This window comes from Crinia signifera, chromosome 5 (genome assembly GCF_055691185.1).
Source record: "Crinia signifera chromosome 5, ASM5569118v1, whole genome shotgun sequence".
Lineage (NCBI taxonomy): Eukaryota > Metazoa > Chordata > Amphibia > Anura > Myobatrachidae > Crinia > Crinia signifera.
Window position 1 is genome coordinate 73,353,068 of NC_139221.1, and position 20,435 is coordinate 73,373,502.

The following is a 20,435-nucleotide window of genomic DNA, read 5'->3' on the forward strand; positions in this document are numbered from 1 at the left end:
CAGTACAATACGCAAGAAGCATGAATATATATATATATATATATATATATACATACAAATAAAAATAAAAGATAATGCAACAAAGGGTTAAGGCTTGTGGGGGCCCATAGGCCACTAACTTGAGGGGGCCCCTCACAATAAAACTGTCACTATGATTTACAGCACTTCCCCTGCATCAGCCACACTGATGTAGTGCGGTTTACGGATCATTGGGTAGACAGCATGATGGTCGAAAAGCATTAGGTCGACATGTAGGAAGGTTGACATGACTGTAGGTCGACGTGGGTTCGGTCGACAGGGTCATTAGGTCGACATGGGGAAGGTAGACAGTCAAAAGGTCGACATAGGGGTTCCCCGTGTCAACATTTTGACTGTCGACCTAATGACCATGTCGACCTAACCCCATGTCGACATTTTGACTGTCGACATTCCCCACGTCGACCTAATGACCCTGTCGACCTACAGTCATGTCAACCTAATGGTGTTGACCATCTAATTGTAGACCTAGTGACTATGGGCCTTATTCTAGTTCGCTCTTTGTGACAAAATCCTTCTTAGCTGGACAAAACCATGTGCACTGCAGGGGGGCAGATGTAAAATGTGCAGAGAGAATTAGATTTGGTGAGTTATTTTGTTTCTGTGCAGGGTAAATACTGGCTGCTTTATTTTTACACTGCAATATAGATCTCACTTTGAACTAAAACCTCACCCAAATCGAACTCTCTGCACAAGTAACATCTGCCCCACCTGCAGTGCACATGGTTTTGTCCCTCTAAGAAGGATTTTGTCAGAAAGAGTGAACTAGAATAAGGCCCTTTATCCCTGTAGTGTAGGGCACCGAGATCTCCATTATGTCCAAGAGGGGCTATGCTCTGGACTAATTTACAAACTTCAAAAAGCATAGTCCTATATAGCTCATTCTAACTAGCCAGCAATAAAGTGATAGCTAATACGTTCTACCAATTTCTTTGCTGAGAAAGGATGCTATTAGTGGTGCAGACCCTGGATAGGGGCTTTTGTTAAATACTGTAGCCCCGAAAAGTAATTTTTTATTGCCGAAACATTATTATATCTGTGTCAATACCTGTTACTTCTTTTTAAATAGCACTAAAACAATTTTTGGTACTTATGTAGTAACTGGGCTGCCGATTTCTAAATCGGGTCGGATCGGGAGATCGCATCGCATCGCATGCGACCATGCGATTCGATGCGATGCGATGCGATGACCCGATTTTTCCATAGGAATCAATGTTAAAATGGACTGAGTCCATTTTAACATGGAATTCAATGGGAAAAATGGGTCCTTTTCATACCCCTACTATCCAAGTGGGCATGGAGTTGGATATAAACCTGTGGCGAGCGTAGCGAGCCACCGAGCCCGAAGCGTGGCGAGCGAAGCGAGCCCCGCGAGGGGACGAATACCGTCCCCTCGCGGGGCTCGCTTCGCTCGCCACGCTTCGGGCTCGGTGGCTCGCTACGCTCGCCACAGGTTTATATCCAACTCCATGCCCACTTGGATAGTAGGGGTATGAAAAGGACCCATTTTTCCATAGGAATCATTTTAACATTGATTCCTATGGAAAAATCGGGTCATCGCATCCGATATCGGATGCGATATCGGATGCGATGCGATGCGATATCGCATCGCATCGCATCTGATTGTATGCCTTAACTTAAGGCATACAATCAAAAAATCGGCAGCCCAGTTACTACATAAGTACCCAATTTTTTTTAAATTGTAAACAAAGAAACTCATTAGTGTAGTCCCAACATTCTACAGAATCCTTTTCTAAATGCCCCTTAAAGTATATTGAAAGGCTATGCTTCGTATGTGCCTTTGTTCTTGGCTGACTGAGCACTAGTGTTTTCAGTCATTTTCATATGAATTTCTCTGGCATCATCCGTAGTCACGTTGTTCTCCCACTCTCATTGTTTCGTTACAGGAAATGTACCATGTTTTTGTCGATGTGATGTCATTTCCTTGCAACGCAGCCACTGTCTATACCGAAGCCGGAGCAAGATACATACTGTATATATACAAGACATTAGCAATCTGAGACCTGAGGAACATGTCAACAGGATGTAGATGGCAGCTGTTACTCCTCTGATCACTTGTTTATGGGGATCAGAAACTGAAATCAGTACAAAAAATACTAAAATATAATAGTGTCTGCTGACTTCTTGGCATAATATGTCATCGGCAACTAAATGGAAACACAGCATATCATATACTCAAAGTAGGACTGAAGCAAAACCAGTGCCAATATGTGATATTAGAGCAGGAAGTAACGCAGGCTGTGTGTGTGTGTTGTACCAAAAACATCTAGTGTGCTTTTATCTTAACTACAATCTTAAATACTGAGATATCCTAACTGTACCATAAACACACAACAGCAAGACATGTGCTCCCTTATAAAGGGGAGATGACATCATGTACACTAATGCTGTGTACACACGGTGAGATTTGACATTAGATTTTGACTAAATAGTCAAAATCGCATCAGATCGCATCGTATGGTGATCGGATAGGTTTTTACCCTTTGGATCCCGATTTGAGGCTGATTGCGCGCTCCCGTTCAGCACAAATCGAATAGCGAAATAGACAGGGCAACGATGACTATATAGTGCAAATCTAATTCAGATAGCATGAATTGTATGTGAATAGTACAGAGTTATCAAAGATTGCATTGCAATCGAATCTTAAGTCCAATAGCAAAGGAATCTCTCCATGTGTACACACCATTATGGAAAGATCCAGTTGTTCTTATAATTGGAGATTGGACCAAAATGCATAAATCGTAGTTTGGATAAAGATTAAATTATCATGCAAAACATTTAAGAATTTAAATTCACATTATGGGGTCATATGTCATTTTGATTAACTTATAATCAGTCATCTGAATTATAAAGCTGATTCAGATTGTTTGTTTCACATACCTTTTGGCTAAATTGATGATAGATAGATAGATAGATAGATAGATAGATAGATAGATAGATAGATATATAGATAGATAGTGTGTGTGTGTTTGTAGTGCATGTGCTTAGGTGTCAGAACAAAGAAAGAGCCCTCTCAGATACCCCCAGGGGAATGTGGGTCAGTGCTGTGAGTGCTGCTGACCTGCCACAACACAACCTTACTGTACATACAGTACTGCATCTAGAACCTGACTGGGGAGAACAATGAACACTGACTGCTGGAGCACATGCTACTTGGGAACAGCGTTTACAACTGAAGTGCAGGAGACAAAGAAGATCCTGTAGTGTGGTGATAGTAGCAGCAGCAGCAGCAGGGCTGGGGTTACTTGGGAGCAGCACTATACTGACCCTGTCCAACAAGCGGAGCAGGAATAGGAGAGTGAAGAAGTGTTGGGGGAGACAGAAGGAGGAGTGATGGTACAGCAATACTACAGTATTAGTATGGGAAATAATCTATACGTCCCATGGAACATTACTGTAATAGTACATTATGGAAACCCCTGAGTACCGATGGGCAGCGCAAAGTGCTACCCAGTTACTACCCCAGCATCACTTACACATGACCGCAACGCGTCCTCGTCGGCCGGTTCAGGACCTCCAGGCACACCGCGCAGTCATAGCTCGGGTCTTCTGCTGCGAGAGTCTTGTGGTCTCTGCTCCCATCGCTGCTCAGTATAGATCCCATCTCCGGAGAATGCAGGGAAAGTGCAGAGAAAGTTCAAGGAAAGTGCAGCAGGAGCTGGGGGGAGCCCCGATGTGAGTGTCGGCCACTGCTGCTGCTGCTGCTACACCGCTACACAGTCTGTACTCAGCTGTAGGAGGAAGGGGCTGCTATCTATTGTGCGGGGCAGCAGCCAACAGCATGTGCTCCAGTGCCAGGAGGGCAGGGACTATAACAGCAGGCAGGATGATGAGCAGCAGAAGTAATATGAGACCGAGGACAGACTGCGAGCTGGATTCCGAATACCCCTCCTGCTGCTGCTCATACAAGTGCTTGTTGCTATCTGGCACTAACAGGCGGAGCTCATCCTGCCAGCTGCTGCAGGCACAAAGAAACCCCAGCATGCAATCAGAACTACTGGGCAAGTGATGCAAACTCTAGTATGGTGCCAGCTCTTGTGCGCTGCTGCTGTTACTGTGCTGTGTAGCTAGCTGCACCTTTGTATTAGGCAATTCAATTGTCAGCGATATTAGAGTTCATCCTTAACGTGAAGATGGCCTCACGTAGATAGGCATCTAAAAACTCAGTCTGGAAGAATATGTTCATAAACTGAAATGCAGCCTTCAAACCAAATATGTCATTGTACAGTAATAATTCGGATTTGTAAAGACAATTTACAAGTGCCCTTCCTTGATGAGAAGGGGATACGGTCATAAGTTTGACCCTAATAGGTCAACATGCATTGAGTCGACCACTGAAGGTCGACATGGCTTATGGTCGACATGAAATAGGTCCACATTGGTAAGGTCAACAGGGTTGGAAGGTCGACACAAGCATTAGCTTAACAATGTCAAGTTCGGCACACAAAATTTCGACACGAGTTTTGCATGTTTTTTTTTTTTTTTTTGAAGCAACATATGGCAATGGGAGGTATTTCATGCCCTACCATCCACTACGGCCTAGGGATGGCCATCGACCATCGATTATTCGAAATCATCGATGGTTAATGGCCGATGTTGAATACTTTTGCCATCGATGGGGGAGAACCAGATGGTTTTCCTCCATCGATGGAATAGCAAAACGATGTTTTGCTTTTTTTTTTTTTCTTCAAAGTGTTGGGACGCGGAGCACACCCGCGAAGCCCCGCCCCCTGTGTTTTGATTGGCTCGCAGGCCAATCAAATACAATGGATGACCATCGATATGTAAAAATATCGATGGTCATCCATTGCATAGTTAAGCACTATCGATGGCCAGTTGCCGATGTCAATGGCAACGATGGCCATCCCAAATACGGCCTGCAAGGGCAAATGCAGGATTTTCAGAAGGGGGTTTCCAGAGAGGGGTGGAGCAAAGCACAGAGATGGACACTTAGGTGACCCAGTATATGCCGGGTCAGTTAAAGTATTATAGATAGACCAAATGTATATAAATAATAATAATTGGGGGGTGCTATGAGCGGAAGCTTTGATGTCCCGCGGGTGGTAGGGGGTATTATATCAACCGCTCAGCATGTAGGGCCTGGATCAGTAATTTCCACTAATTACCCCTTTACTGCACAGATGGTGGGAGATGGGGTGGGAGAAGGGGGCATTGGGCTGAATGAAGGGGTCCTGATACATAACTTCCAGGGTGGTAGAGGATGTTTAATATGCAGAGGAGGGGTGTATAGTGGAGTGGGCTTATTATTCATAATTTTCTGGTGGGAGGACAGCTTGCTTGACTGCAGATATCTCCAGTTCCCAGAAACAGATTTCTTATATTTTAATTTAATAAAAAACTAGATAATCCCACCTACCAAATGGTACTCGGGACTAGAGGATCAGAGTTCAGGAGGCAGAGTAATCTGCAAACGAGAATATAAAACTACATACCAGGTGTGTGGAGCTGGAGCAGTAACCAGCTGCTGGAAGGCTGATATCTCTGGTTCTGGGCACAGTGAATACAAGCTGCTAGTGTCTATCAAAGGGGGAGAGTCCCAGCTTTTTGAATATACCCTCAGAAAAACTAAGTTGTACAGAACCTGAAATATCTGATTGGGAAGTGCAATTAAGAGGCTTGCATGGGGACCACTGCTTTGAAGTCAGATATCTCCAGTTCCCAAGGGCCAATTTTTAAAATTTGTGTACCCATGGAAATAGGGCACCCTCAGCTTTCAGCCTAGGGCTATTAGACTCCTGGGGGGGTTCTGGGTACTCAGCACCCCCCCCCCCCTGCATGCGCCACTGGCCTGCCCTTGTGGGAGAATAAAATAGTTTGCAGAGCGTAGCAATGCACCGTGCCCAAAGCAGAGCAAGCACAGCGAGGGGACACAGTACACTTAGACGGTGGCCATGTCGACTATGTCAGCATTCGGGACAGAAAACGTGAAAAATTCATATTGATCTTTTGATTGTCGACCTTGCCATTGTCCACCTAATTGTCGACCTTCCAACCCTGTTAACCTTAGCCATGTCGACCTATTTCATGTGTCGACTTAAGCCATGTCAACCTTCAATGGTCGACCCAAGGCATGTCGACATAATATGGCTCCACCCAATGACCCATGCTTAGATCCTTTACAAACTATGTTGATCCTAATAGCTGCAATACATTTGCGGGTGTGGACGATCACAGCAGCAATAGCAATTTAAGGCAGCCGGAATTTGTACGAAAGGGTCATTCCATGGTAACAAACGTTACAATTTTGCCTAAACACATCATATGAAATACATATTTTTTGAGCATGTGTTTTGACTTTTCTGTAAAATAAATGTTGTTTGTGTGGTACATGATATGCTATATTTTTGATGCAAAGCATGTCATGAAACCTGGTAACAAACGTTACACGAAAATAAAATTTTCATGGATTGACCCAAAAGTGCTCGCTGACCCATAGGGTCCCTCCCTGCCAAGTCCCTTCCAGCGATGTGCCCACAAAAATTTGTGCACCCGATATGCCTGTGTCATCCGGACAGCTCCCAGAATACGCCAAGCCCCACCCCCGCAACACCGCGCCCCATGTCTATGTCAGCTATGATCACAATTTCAGGGTTCACGCACGCGCGCTCCGAAACACACACATTTGTAGAAGTGCGGAAATCACAGAATCTCAGTTTTATAACGTGGCACTGAATTGAACTTTGATAATGTATGTAAATGCTTTAACCCTTCAGAAATGCTCATTCAAAAAATACTCTAAGGATTTAAAAAAAAAAATGTAACTACTCCATCTATAGCCATGGAAAATGAGTACAGAATCCACTGATTGTGGCACAAGAAACAAGAGAACAAATGTCCCTTAAGGCGATGTCAGAAAGATTTTTCATACAAGGAAACAGTGCAGTGTTACAAAGCGGTGATATGCTCAAACTAATCATGAACATCACTGGGGGATGCTACAGCACATTCAACTGCTAAGCTGTAATACAGAAACATTAATCTGTGTAGAGAGCCAGATCATCTATTAGGCAACCTAGACTATGGTCTAGGGTCCAGTGGGCAGTGGGAGATTTGGAGTAGTCTTAAAAAAAAAAAAAAAAAATGAATTTGAAGCTTTGGTTCAAAATATATAGATAATATACATTCACTTTGTTAGCAAAAACATGACAATGACCAGCACTGATTTAAAGAGAAACATATAGCCACATGGGTGTAGCACACTTATACGTGCAGCTGCAGACACAACAACAAATAATAATAATAATGGGAAAGGGTTGACTAAATGATGGACAGTAAATTTCTAGACATTGATCCAAATTTTTTTTGTTAATAAATGGGCATTGCCATATAACAGCCATAGGTATTTAGGATACCTATGGCTCTCTGAAAGGCCAAAATAGAAGCATCTTTTGGGGATAAATATGTTTTGTGGAACAGATTCTAAAACATCTCCTTGAGTTGTCAGCCAAAATCGTAGCAGAATATCAATGGTTAAATTAGGGAACGGTTCTGTCCAATTCGCAATACCCGTAGATGTTTTAAAATAATCTAGTGGGGAGTGCAGAAAAGTATAATGGATAGAAATAGCCTTTGGAGGCATGTAGGAAGGTTTACATGGATCCTCTTGTGTAATATGAACCACAACCATCTAATAGAAATAAGTATATGATTATTAAGAATGAGTGGATCAAGCTCTGCGTAAATGTACAGATATGTTTTTGCTAAGAACCCTTGTTCTAGAACTGTATCAGTATAAACATGGGACTGTTGGATCCAATCCCTGAGATGCTGAAGAAGAGCTGCCTGACTGGGACAGTTAATGCTACCATGGGTCTTACGTTGCTGTAATTTAATCAAGCTAATTCAAGACTTCTTGAAATCCCGACAGAGCCTATAGATCTCGAGTATCCTTATGGGATAACAACAAAGTAAGGGCTTGGAGTAGTGGGTAATGTACTCTAGGGCAGGGGTTCCCAATCTTTTTTGAATTACGGCACCCTAGAGCAGGCATTCCCAACCACGGTCCTTAAGGCACACCAACAGTGCAGGTTTAAGTGATATCCAGCACAGATGGTTTAATCAGAATCCCTCAGGTACTAATTAAGTCACCTATGCTCAAGCCTGGATATCTACAAAACCTGCACTGTTGGTGTGCCTTGAGGACCGTGGTTGGGAATGCCTGCCATAGAGTATCAGAACTTTTTTTTCACGGCACCCCTAGGTCTTCCCGCCAAAAAAGCAGAATAAATATAACATTAAGTAGATTGGGTTTCTATCAGACTGATCCGTGCAGGCTTCTGCCAAATACAACAGGAAAATAAAGTGTATTTTCCTGGCGTATTTGGCTGGCAATTCGTGGCCGTTTTACACTAATTAGCGTATTGAAAATAGGGGCGCTTAGTAATTTAGGAATCAACATTCTTTTGAATGGTGATTCCTGTCGTATTCTATCGATGGTGTATTCATTCGTATTTGTAAATACAAATACGAATGTCCCATCAATACAAATAAGAAAACGAATACGCCACCAAAAAATTGTATTTTACTATGAAAATACTAATTAATTTTACGAATTTAGTTTAGTAAATTTCCCCCTATGTGTTGTCAAACCCCTTTTAACGTTTTAAATATGCTTGGCTATTCTTATTTTAGCTTTTCTTTTTGTGTGTCCGATGTATTGTAGTTTGTAGGGGCATTTCAATAGATAGATTACTCCTTCGCAGCTCAGTTGGTTTATTATTTTGTATTCTTTTCCAGTAATGTTTGATTTGAAAGTTTTTACAGTTTTAGTGGTTACTGGGTTTAATTTGCAACCATTTCAGTTATAACAATACAGGTTGAGTATCCCGTATCCGAGTATCCGTTATCCGAATTATTCCGAAAACCATACATTCCAGAAAGTGAATAAAAAAATTTTTTTTTGCTAAAAACTCACTGGGGACATTTGTAGAAGCACTACTGGTAACATGATATGTAACTGGCACTATATATGTGCAAGAAAATGATTGCTTGGCATTCAAATTCAAAATCTGAGATAGTACACAAATTTTGTTTCATGTTTTGAAACCTTGTTTTTTGAACAAATAAAATATATTTGTGTGTATTTTATGTGGTAATAAATTATATTTGTGTGTATTTTATGTGTTTATACAGCATACATGCAAGATACTTCAAAATACATAATTTAAATATTAAAATATTCCGAAATACGGAATAATCCATTATCCAAAACTCTCCTGGTCCCGAGCATTTTGGATACGGGATACTCAACCTGTAGTGGAATCCTCCACCATTGTGTTTCATTTTAGTATTTTCTGTGGATAAATAACTCAAGGTGATTTCTTGTTTTAAATTCTTAGCTTTTTTATATATTATAAATGTTTTTTCATATATAATTCATTTCAGTGCGTCATCAAGTTGTAAGATATGCCAATTATTTTTCACCATGTTTTCTATATGGTTTGAATTGCTGTATTGTGTTATGAAGGATATTTTTTGGAATTCTTTTGCGTTGTTTTTCTCTTTGTATTTTATTAGTTCTTTGCTGTCTAGTGTAGTCACTGTTTCTAATTGGTGTTTTAGCTTTTGTTTGTCGTATCCCTTGGTTTCGAAATTCTGTATCATTTCCAGACTTTGTTTTTTTAAATGTTTCTTGCTCTGTGCAATTTTGATTTAATATTCGGAACTGCACACTTGAAATGGTGGTTACTAGGTGGTTACAACGTATTGTTGCCTGAAACTTCCTTGATATGTGTTCGAGTATGGATTTTTTTTTTAATGAATATTTTCAGGTCAAGGTAGATTATTTCTTGTTTGCTGGTTAAAGTCATGATGTAACAATGTAAATACAATAAGTTGTATTGGTGCTCAGCTCATCAAATGTCCTCAGATTCAATCTACAACTTCAATGGAGATGAATGTCCTTTCCACATATGGCAGTATGAAAAAAAAAATAAAACAAAAGTATATAGTATAGTATGTCACTTCAAAAACCTAGTTCACCATTCCCCTATATGCCAATGTTCATAATGAACTCACAATGGTACTAGGTGAAGTGCACATAAAGTTTTCTTTAAAATGAAGGATTCAACCACGTGTGAAGATAGAAAGAATCAATCAATCAATCAATCACCCACCCACCCACCCACCCACCATATGTAGGCCGAATCGGTACTTGTGTATTATCACGGTGCCCGCAAAATCGGCCGCAAATCACATGCAAAAATCGGATGCGATTTAGCGGCTGATTTTCTGACGATTTTTCGCGATTTTCTGACGATTGCATGCTATTCCATCCTTGCTCACCCCCACTATCCAAGTCAAGCCAAAGCGTGGCTAGTGAACGCGGTAAACGTCCTCCCGACCTGTTCATACCCCCACTATCCACGTCGGCGTGGAGTTCATTTTAAACTCGAAGCGAGGGGATGCGTAAAACGATCCTGAAGTGTGGCGAACACAGCGAGCCCCGCGAGGGGACACGTATTACTTGATGTGTATTGCGCGTCCCCTCACGGGGCTCACGACGCTTGCCACGCTTCGAGATCGTTTTCCGTGTCCCCTCCACGCCGACATGGATAGTGGGGGTATGACCAGGTCGGGAGGACGCGTACCGCTTCCGCTCACCATGCTTCGGGCTGACTTGGATAGTGGGGGTGTGCAAGGATGGAATAGCATGCAAATCGGCAGGAAATTGCGGAAAATCGGTCAAAAAATCGGCCGAAAATCGGACGTAAAATTGCATCGTGGATCAAGTACCGCCGAATCTTTTGGATAAACAATAGTACCGTACTCACATCAACAAAAGTGATTTCTTTACGACACTTATATGTATCGTTCCATATGCAGGGACTGCTTATTCTCTCTGCAGTGCCTACAGTTAATGTGTGCCCCCTACAAGTCCGTGGCTATGTTACAATAGCAAAAGCAGGTGGTATCACAGAAATCTCTTGCAAAAGAGATTGCAAACGGGCCAGGATCACGGCTAATTTTATACTGAAAAAAAAAAGTTCTCATAAATAAGCTGGAGTGAGCCATATCTCATTAAATGTAACTAGCAAGAATACAAATAGAGATATTGTAGTCTCGTTCTTTAGGGACTAACTTGGAAAGTAAAATTAGCTGGGATAATCTGGATAATCCTAGGCAAACTATACCTCAGGAACATAAAGTTCTGTTAGCTTTGGAGTCTGTATAATCAAGAGCTCATTCAGAAGAACAGTGTTAGCTCCAACTTTCTATTCCCATTGCAGGTCAAAGCATTACTTTGTCTTTTGTTATAACTGAATCAACTCTACCCAATTTCATTTTTGTCAGTTTTGGAAGATGTAAAAATTTAAGCATTATCCAATTGTTGTTCTCCAACAAACCCTGGCATCAGCATCCATATTACATTCTTTAGCAGCGCTCCTTACAGTGACTTTCAGAGGAAGCGCTTGATAATTGAGATTTTAGGCGGTAGTTAATTACCCATGATTGGCAGTCATGGGGGAGGGGTCATTTACCCGTGATCGCCGAATAATGGGTAATTGAATACCGCCTAAAATCTCAACTATCGAGGGCTTCTTCCGAAAGTCACTGTGAGGAGTACTGCTAAAGAATGTTGGGGATTTTGTTTTGCCTGCATTTAATTCACCGGTGTTTTCAGGTACAAATGTTTAATCAGAGGCAATTGTTTATTACATTTTGACTAAGCATCATTTATTTAATGGTTTGTTCTTGTTTCAGAAGTGAACAGGGGGGAAATTTAATAGGATGAGAGATTCAGAAAGTGAGAGATTTGGTAAAAAAGTTGTTTTTAAATTATTTACACTTCTGGTTTTGCAGTGTAAATGATTGCCGCTTAAAAAAAAAACGGTCTTATTCTATTTCACTTGCAAAAGCAAATTCCTTCTTTAATGGACAAAACCATGTGCACTGCAGGTGAGCTGATGTAAAATGTGCTGAGAGAGTTAAACTGGGGTGAGTTATTTTGTTTCTGTGCAGGGTAAATACTGGCTGCTTTATTTTCACACTGCAATATAGATTAGTTTGAAGTAGAGACCCCACCCAAATCTAATGCCCCTTTCCCACTGCAGCCTTAAAACGGTATATTGCTGATTTTTGAGGGCAAAATACCGTTTAAGGCTGCAGTGGGAAAGCGCCAGAGTTGAAATACCATTTAAAGTTAAACGGTATTTCAACCCGTTTTCAAAGCAGTGTTTTAAACGGTAATCTACCGTTTAAGAGGCAATGGGAATGCATCTTAAACGGTATTCTTAATGTAAACAGGCTACAATTCAAGCGATTGGTTGTTGCCTGTGTTGTGACACTCCCCACAACCCTGAAAAGCCCATTAAAGTCACAGGCACTCATTTGTGCTGTAAAAACGTTTTGAAGAGCTAAAACGTTTTACCTGCAATGGGAATGGTACTTAAATGGCATTTAAAACTGTAATCTGCTGCAGTGGGAATGCTAAATACCGTTTAAGATTACCTGTAATTTAAAACGGGTCTGCAGTGGGAAAGCAGCATAATACTATCTGCATGTTTCATCTGCCCCACCTGCAGTGCACATGGTTTTGTCCATGAAAGAAGGACTTTGCTTTTGCCAGTGAACGTGAATCAGCCCTCTTATTCCTGTACATATATTCCATGATATATGACTTTACATAGGAATAGGGATTGTCAAAAGATTGTTAAAATGACAATGACTTCAAAGAAAGATTTTGGGGGACCTGTGCAATGCAGGTGCTGTGTAATGCAGTAAGGCTAGACAATGTTTTAAAGGGGCAATGAACCTGGCTTTGTCTTTTAAATTATTGCCCCTTTAAAAAATTGGCCACATTTGTCAGCTACCTATTACATAGGGGTAATGCTATTACATTTACCCCTATGGGGTGTATTCAATCATGTCCATTTTTTCTGCTAGCCGAAAAAAATGTTTTGTATTCAATTGCGGGCATTTTCTCCCCCCCCCCCTTTTTTTGTATTTTTAAAGGCAAAGCCAATTCTCTTTTTTTGGGAGAAATTGGCATCTGTGAAAAGTGAATGAAAACATAGGTAAATACAACTGTAATTTTGACGAAAATCCACGGATTGGTGAGTAATTTGCAGAGCCACGTGTTTTTTCTATTGTAACATTTTTTCCAACTAGTTGAAAAAAACATCACTTTGATTGAATAGGTTAAATCTAAATTTGTCCTAAAAGTGGCAAAAGTGTTGTCGACTAGTTGATAAAAACAGAACTTAATTGAATACCACAAGAGCTGTAAAACAAACAGATTTTCAATTATGAATCACAGAGGTAAAATACATTTGACGTTACCCAATATTAAAGTAAAACTCTACTGTAGGATTGGTGTTCTTGTCCAATAGAAGAGATGAAGTCTTTAACTTTTGTTGGATGGGTGGGTGAACAGAATCAATGGGTATCAAATGTTTTGTAAGTAGTGAAATGGGCCCTGAGACCAGGGCAGCGGGGATGGTGCTTCTTCAGGTTGGCACCATTCTGCAGTGTATACCACCACTGATGCTTACTGTTTTGCGCTGGCCCTGTCAGGCCCCATCTAGTCTGGCAAGAAAGGATCAGAAGAGATGGTGTGTTTTGCGCTGATGACAGTGTATACTTAAAGAAACAACACTCCAAATGCAGAGCAATTGTGCAGAGAAATGAATTGAGGACACACTGCTTGAAGATTTTAAAATTTATATAATAAAAGCATATAATATACAGTACATGAAAAAAACATACATATGAAAATAAACAAAAATAAAGAAAATAAAAAATATATAAAAAATATTGAAATATAAATACGTATATATATATAAAAAAATAGTAGATTAAAAAAATATACAAATATTAATATTATGGGCTGGACGTATATTTAGGAGCTCCGCTGAAGGTGTACACCAAAGAGTTTTTATAATTGATGTTATAATGACAGCTGTTAATGTCCATATACTGTTAGTAATGGGTTAGTGGATTAGGGGTCCATAAGCAGGTATTGTTAGGTGTATGGACAAATGTAGAGCTGAGCAGGCAGTCAATTAGCATGTAAGTCACACGCATCAAGAAATTTGTGGCCAAGCAGCAAAGGTAAGTATAGGTGTTAGTTGCAATGATGCAGAGCGGGGCTCTGGATTTATCTCACCCTTTTTATAGCTCAGTCTGCTGGTTGCTCCGGTCAGAGGGGGCGGCTGAGGTTTGTCCTGTGTGGGACGCTTTGGTGTGCCGGTAGCCAGCACTTTCTCCTCAAACGGCAGGAGCGTCCTAGTGGAGCAGACGACGGAGGTGATGTTTGGGCATGAGCCCTGATAAGAAGCCAGAAGCTGAGATTTGCAGCAGGCTCGTGGACGGCAGCGGGTAGCTCAGAACGTCCCTTCGTGATGACGTCAACGCGTTTCGTCTCCTGGATTGCGTGGAGACTTTCTCAAGACGGATCATCTAGTCTGGCACCCAGGTCATGTGCCCCGCCACCTAGCTGCGGCTCTGGGATGATGTGATTTTAAGATGAATTACAACATGGTCTTGTGTGTAAGCACTATTGCACGCTCCTGTGCATTGGGCAGCACAGATGGTGTAATGTTAGCATTACTGCCTCACAGCGCTGAGGTCATGGTTTAGATTCCCAACATCGCCCTAACTGCGTAGTTTGTATATTCTCCCTGTGCTTGCGTGGGTTTACACCGGGTCCTTCCACATTCCAAAAATATACTGGTAGGTCAATTGGCTTCCAACAAATGAACCCTAGAATGGCTGTGTACATGTGGTAGGGAGTATAGATTGTAAGCTCCACTGGGGCAGGGACTGATGTGAGTGTTCAAAATATCCTCTGTAAAGCGCTGCGGAATATGTATATGCTATATAAAAAACTGTTAATAAATAAATAAGTAAATAAATTCAGACCTGATTTCATGCAAATGAATGTGTTAGCTTACACATCCAATTTGAATGAATTGTTTATATTGCGCTCTACCAATATGTGTGGTTGGTGCTGCTAATCCTGGAGTATGTCCACAGAGACCCCTTGGAGATTTGCTATAATTGGGTATGGATAGGGCACTCAGGGTAGGTGTTGTGCGGGGATGAGGGGAGTGAGGATGGGATGGGGTTAGGGAGGGGTGGGGTGAGATGGGAGAGAGAAAGGGGAGGAGGGGGGGGTTATAATGATGAGTCTCCACTCAGATGTAGTGAAAAGCCAGAGCTTTTATTAATAATGAAATACTAATAGTGAGGAAGAAGATAAAAATAAAAATGAATAAAAATATGAATGAGGAATCAAAATAAGTCACTTGATGACCCTGGCTGAGCCTGTGAGGAGCCCTTTTGGGGATTAGGGTGTCAACGGATCCCTTTTCTACGATAGGTCTTTATGTGGACCTATTTCTCCTGTCGGGTGTACAGTCAGGTGTGGGGTGTGGGGGATATAGGGGGGGGGGTCCTGGGATTAGGGTGTCTCCCGACTAACCACTATTAGGGATATGGATGCGGGGGGTCCTGTACCTAGTTGATGGGTGGACCAAAGCGTCCTGTTGAGAAGTCACTGGGAGGATCCCTAACTGTACCTGTGAGGAGCCCTCTCGGGGATTGGGGTGCCAACAGACCCCCTTTCTACCATAAGTCCTTATGGGACTTATGTCTCCTGTGCAGGTGTGCAGTCGGGTGTGGGGTCCTGCGTGCTGATGCAGATTTTCAGAGGTAGGGGTAGGTCTGTGTAGGGACGCTGCAACCTACACAGAGGTCGACAGTGTCTAGGTCGACAGTCAAAAGGTCGACATGGTTTTTCCAGTTTTTTGACCCAAATGTCGACACAGTCGACATGGACACAGTTTGAAGTGAGCCGCAGCCCCTCGCATTGCTCGCGATGCTCTGGGCACGGTGCCTCGCTGCGCTCGGCAAATTATTATAATCTAACTCCGTGCCGTAGTGGATAATAGGGCATGAAATACCGCCTGTCAGCACATGTCGGCTCAAAAAACAGTAAAAAAAAACATGTCGACCTTTTGAATGTCGACCTAGACACTGTCGACCTAATGGCATGTCAACCTAATAAACATGTCGACCTAATGGCATGTCGACCTATTGAGTTGTCGAACTAATGGTGTCGACCTAATGGCTGTCTATCTTCTTGTTGAATGTAGACAAATAGTCCGGATACCCCCCACCTGACCGCACATCACTGCCTGGCAGTGCCTACTGCACTCACAGTGCGACCACCAAAAGTGTCCGCCGCAGCTGCTGCAGCAGCCCTTCTTTCGTGCACTGCTGACTACTTAGTACTACACACCAGCACAACACCTGACGTAGAGAGCGTCTGCGTTGTCCCTGACGTCACGCCGGGTTCGTCCCCGACCGCTGCTGCGCCCGCGAGCCTGTGCGCGCCCCCGCCAGCTCTGGTGACAGGCGCGGAAGTCACGTGACAGGCTGGAACCGGCTGACGGGAGCGGGCGGAGGGCGTCAGGGAGGAGAGGAAGCTGAGCTGTACCGGAGACCGACACCAGCGCCTCCCTCCCGCACGTTGCGGCCATACGCAGCGCAGTGATATGCTGCGCGGGCCCTGATCGGGGATCACTGTCCTGTGTGTGAGGAGGCGATCCGGTGCCCGGGATGGCGCAGTGCCTGCTCTCCGTACACGAGTTCCTCCAGGACTCCTTCATACCGCAGGTGGCGGCTCTATGCAGCGAGGAGGCCGAGGCGCTCGCCCGGAAAAACCAGTTGTCCTTCTGCGAGCTGGTCCGGCCCTTCTGCAGACTCAGTACTGAGGGTGAGTGTTTACTGCAAGGGCAGCAGCGGCTGTGAGTGGCCGCCTGTGCCCGGGGTCACACGGCGCTGGCTGTTATATCAGTGCCATATAATGCAGCATCCATTGATAGCGGGACACCAATGACATTGGTCGCTCTCCTGCGGGGGAACATTGTGGAGCAGTAAGTGGCTATGGGTTGCTATGCATTGCAGGCAGTCACAGCGATCACAGGATGCACAGGAAGTGTTGCCGGCTTGTAGGGAGGGGATGGGGTGCATAGGTCAGTAGACAGGGCACTTGGTGCATTTTGCCATGCAGGTAGGGCATGGGTTGAATTGGAGTTGTGGTTTGGAACATGGTGCGTTGCAAGGTGGGCATAGGGTGCATTGCTTGGGTGAGCTGTGAGTAGGGTGCATTGCAAGCATGTGGGGAGTGCACAGGGTGTGTTGTTGGTATGCAGGTTTGGGGTGAGGAGAGTTGCAGGAGCATGCAGTGCGAGCACAGGCTGTGTTGCCTGCATGCAGGGTGAGCATTGGTTGCGTTTCAGGCATGCGTGGGTTTCTTAAGTTGGATGCTGTTTGTGTCTCCAGTGAGGGAAATGATCTTTGGTTTTTCTTTTTAATGTTTATGTTGTCAGACCATCCAGAATTTCATACATAAATCAGTGTTTCCGAAGCTTGGCCCTCAAAGCCCCCTTTCAGTCCATGTTTGAAGGGTGTTCATGCCTGAGCACAAATGGTTAAATCAAAATGACTGAGGTTCTTCCTAATTAAGTCAATTGTGCTCAAGCACATATACGGCCTACACACATGCCGATATTAAGGCATTTTCTAAGCGATTTTGCTTAGTTTGGCAAAGTCGCTTAGAAAATGCCCTCACATCGGTGTATATCAACAGAAATGCACGTCTTTGTCGCTGGCCGAGATTGATGAACAGTGTCCATCAATATCGGCAGGGTTCTCCTACCGGAGAACACTGGCGCTGTCTGCTCGCTTAGCACACAGAGCTGACAGCTCGCTCTGTGTGTGGGCTGTCAGCTCTGTGTGCTATGCAATAACGGCGCAGCACAGCCCGACCTAGCATAGCTAGGTCGCCCTACACACATCGCTATGTGTGTAGGGCCCTTAAAGTAGAGGATCTATTAACATAGTCCGCGGTTCCTTTTTCACCAGTTTTATATTTATTGAACATGACAGGGTCATTTTACATCAGGTTTGGTTATATCTTATATCTCCTGTCATGACAAGTGAATTGCATGGAGGTAAGCGGTCATGCTGTTTTGCTGTCATCTTGTGTGGTCAGTTATGGACGCTTAATGTGTGAAGTTTTAAATTTTGCTTTATTCTTTTAATCTTAATACTGTTTCATCCTTTGAGCACTAGTGGGAATTTCTTTGTGCTCATGTTTTTCAAGATGTTAATAAAATTGGAACAAGTCAGCATCTGGTGAGGTGGATATTTTATTCATATATTTAAGTTGCCTAATATGAAACCTAACAAACTTTTTTTTTTTCTTCTCTTTTTTTTGTTTTAAAATTTAAGTTCATATGCGGGATCCCAGCAATCAGCTTCATGTTATAAAAAACCTGAAGATATCCGTAAACAACATAGTTACTCAGTCACCCATACAAGCAGCAATCCGCAAGCTTCTGAATGATGTTGTCTCTTCCAGCCAACCTACAGAAGGCTTAGTACCAAATGTCATTACAGCTGGAGATTATGACCTTAATATCAGTGGTAAGAATGGTTGTTTTATTATGCCTAAATATGTAAAATAATACCAGGTAGTCACAGAGTACTTTGCAAATTCAAGAAAGAGAAACACCCACCGGGCGCTTTGAAGGAGCTGGTATTCAAGAGAGCCCTCGCAAGGGTAAACAAATAGCGCTTGATAATAACGATAAGATCATAGTGTTCATTCTAGCACCCGCTATCTCTGAAAACCCCTGCAGTTCCTCTTCCCTGTCTGGGGTGTCACTGTTTGCTGTGGTGTTTCTAGCACAGGTCTGGTTTGCATATCAGTGCTGATATACAGGCCACACTGTGCTAGAAGCACTACAGCAGACAGCGACACCCCAGGCAGGGAAGAGGAACTGCATGGGTTTTCAGAGATAGCGGGTGCTAAAATGAACACTATGATCTTATCGTTATCAAGCGCTGCTATTTGTTTTTTTTTGTTTTGTTTTACTTTGTAAATTGTTTCTTCATCCATCGGTAGTGAAAAGCAATCACTCTTGTGGGTGCAGATATACTAAATATTAGACGTACAAAGACACCAATATTTTTTGTATGGCAGTAATTAGTGAGCGTGATTTAACATGAATGACTCCTGCTCTTCAAAATCCATTAGTAAAAGCTGCCTGTCTGTGTATTGGTATTGTAAATACGATATTAAGTAAATATGCCACTTTGTTAAGTTTTTATTACCATTCTTTTTCGGCTCTCACACAAGTTAAGTGTTATGGAGAGAAATAAAAAGGGTGTGTATCAGCTAGATTGGGGCCAAACGTCCCGTTGGTCAGGCTGAATTCCTTTTGGCCCAGACCTATGGGATGTGCTGCATGCAATACACAATGTAATGAACGACAGAACAATGCCTATTTTGTCCTTCATAAAACTGACAAGGCATGCTGGGATGTGTAGTTTCAGAACAGCTGTAGGGCCACAGTTTGGATATTCTGTTCTAGTTGATGTAGACGTTTTGTCTGTAAAATATGGCAAGTCATCCCAATATTGTTCTAGCGTATACCCACAGAAGTTTAGCTATTTAAAACTTGTTAATGATAAACAGTACTCCAACCTCCAACCTATCAGCTCCTGTCATTTTCCAAACACATGAGCTGATTGGCTGGATCACCATTTGTCATACACAACAAGTTTAAAAAAAAACTATTGATAACTAGTTTTAGATCAGTTTTCTTAAAAGATGGTCTATGCATTTTTATGACCTCCCTGTATCAAAGTGGCCTCTCGTGTACTACAGTCCTAGTGCCCTTGTATGACAGTTTGTTTTTTCCTGGATAAGCTTACATTTTTAACATTCATGACTACTTGTTCAGCGGGAGTGCAATGTGACGCTTGAATGTGTGGAAGTAGTGTATGTACTATTTTAATCCTTTTTATTTTAGGGTTTTGAAGAAGTTGAATGGTCTGTAGCAATCATCAATTGATGATAGTTATATATTACAGCAATGGTTGTGTATATTACTAGTGTAGTTTTGGTTAATGTTTGAAAACTAAAAATGGAACACTAAAGTTTCAACTTAGTGTTTAACACTGAGGTAAGAACCTTTGTGAAGTATGTAGTGTACTAAAAAAGTGGAGCTGTCACGTTTTTGAGCAATGACATTATATTTGGACCTGTACAACTATTTATTTATTCCAAAATGGCTGTCCCCAAGGGGAGGTACAGCATATCCTAATCGGCAAAGCAAAAGCAAATTGCTTTGCCATTTACCACCCTTCTTATTCATTGTGGAAAAAATCAGAAAACTCACACAGTTGGTAAAATAACAAAATAAAAAGCATAATGATCTTTGTTCAAAGTATCTAATTACAGTTTACGGTTGTTAGGTCGGCATTCAAAAGCTCGACATGTATTAGGTCAACCACTGAAGGTCGACACTTGATAAAGGTCAACATGGCTTTAGGTTGACAGG

At 42.4% G+C, this 20,435-nt stretch overlaps 2 protein-coding genes across 5 annotated transcripts in view; one reads left to right on the plus strand and one right to left on the minus strand.

Moving 5' to 3' along the window:
• The window catches only part of RNF125 (ring finger protein 125), a 30,349-nt gene extending 26,390 nt beyond the window's left edge, over window positions 1-3,959 (minus strand). The window contains exon 1 of the mRNA XM_083187466.1: window positions 3,534-3,959. Coding sequence (XP_083043592.1) covers window positions 3,534-3,661 — 128 coding nt within the window. The 5' untranslated portion in view covers window positions 3,662-3,959. The remainder of the gene's footprint in view (window positions 1-3,533) is intronic.
• A 12,434-nt stretch (window positions 3,960-16,393) lies between these two features.
• The window catches only part of TRAPPC8 (trafficking protein particle complex subunit 8), a 117,691-nt gene continuing 113,649 nt past the window's right edge, over window positions 16,394-20,435 (plus strand). For 2 of the 4 annotated variants that reach the window (XM_083187468.1, XM_083187469.1), the window contains exons 1-2: window positions 16,395-16,798; window positions 18,319-18,513. In XM_083187468.1, coding sequence (XP_083043594.1) covers window positions 16,642-16,798; window positions 18,319-18,513 — 352 coding nt within the window. In that variant the 5' untranslated portion in view covers window positions 16,395-16,641. Of the gene's footprint in view, window positions 16,799-18,318; window positions 18,514-20,435 lie in introns of all 4 variants that reach the window. The other 2 variants (XM_083187467.1, XM_083187470.1) reach the window with 2 other exon arrangements.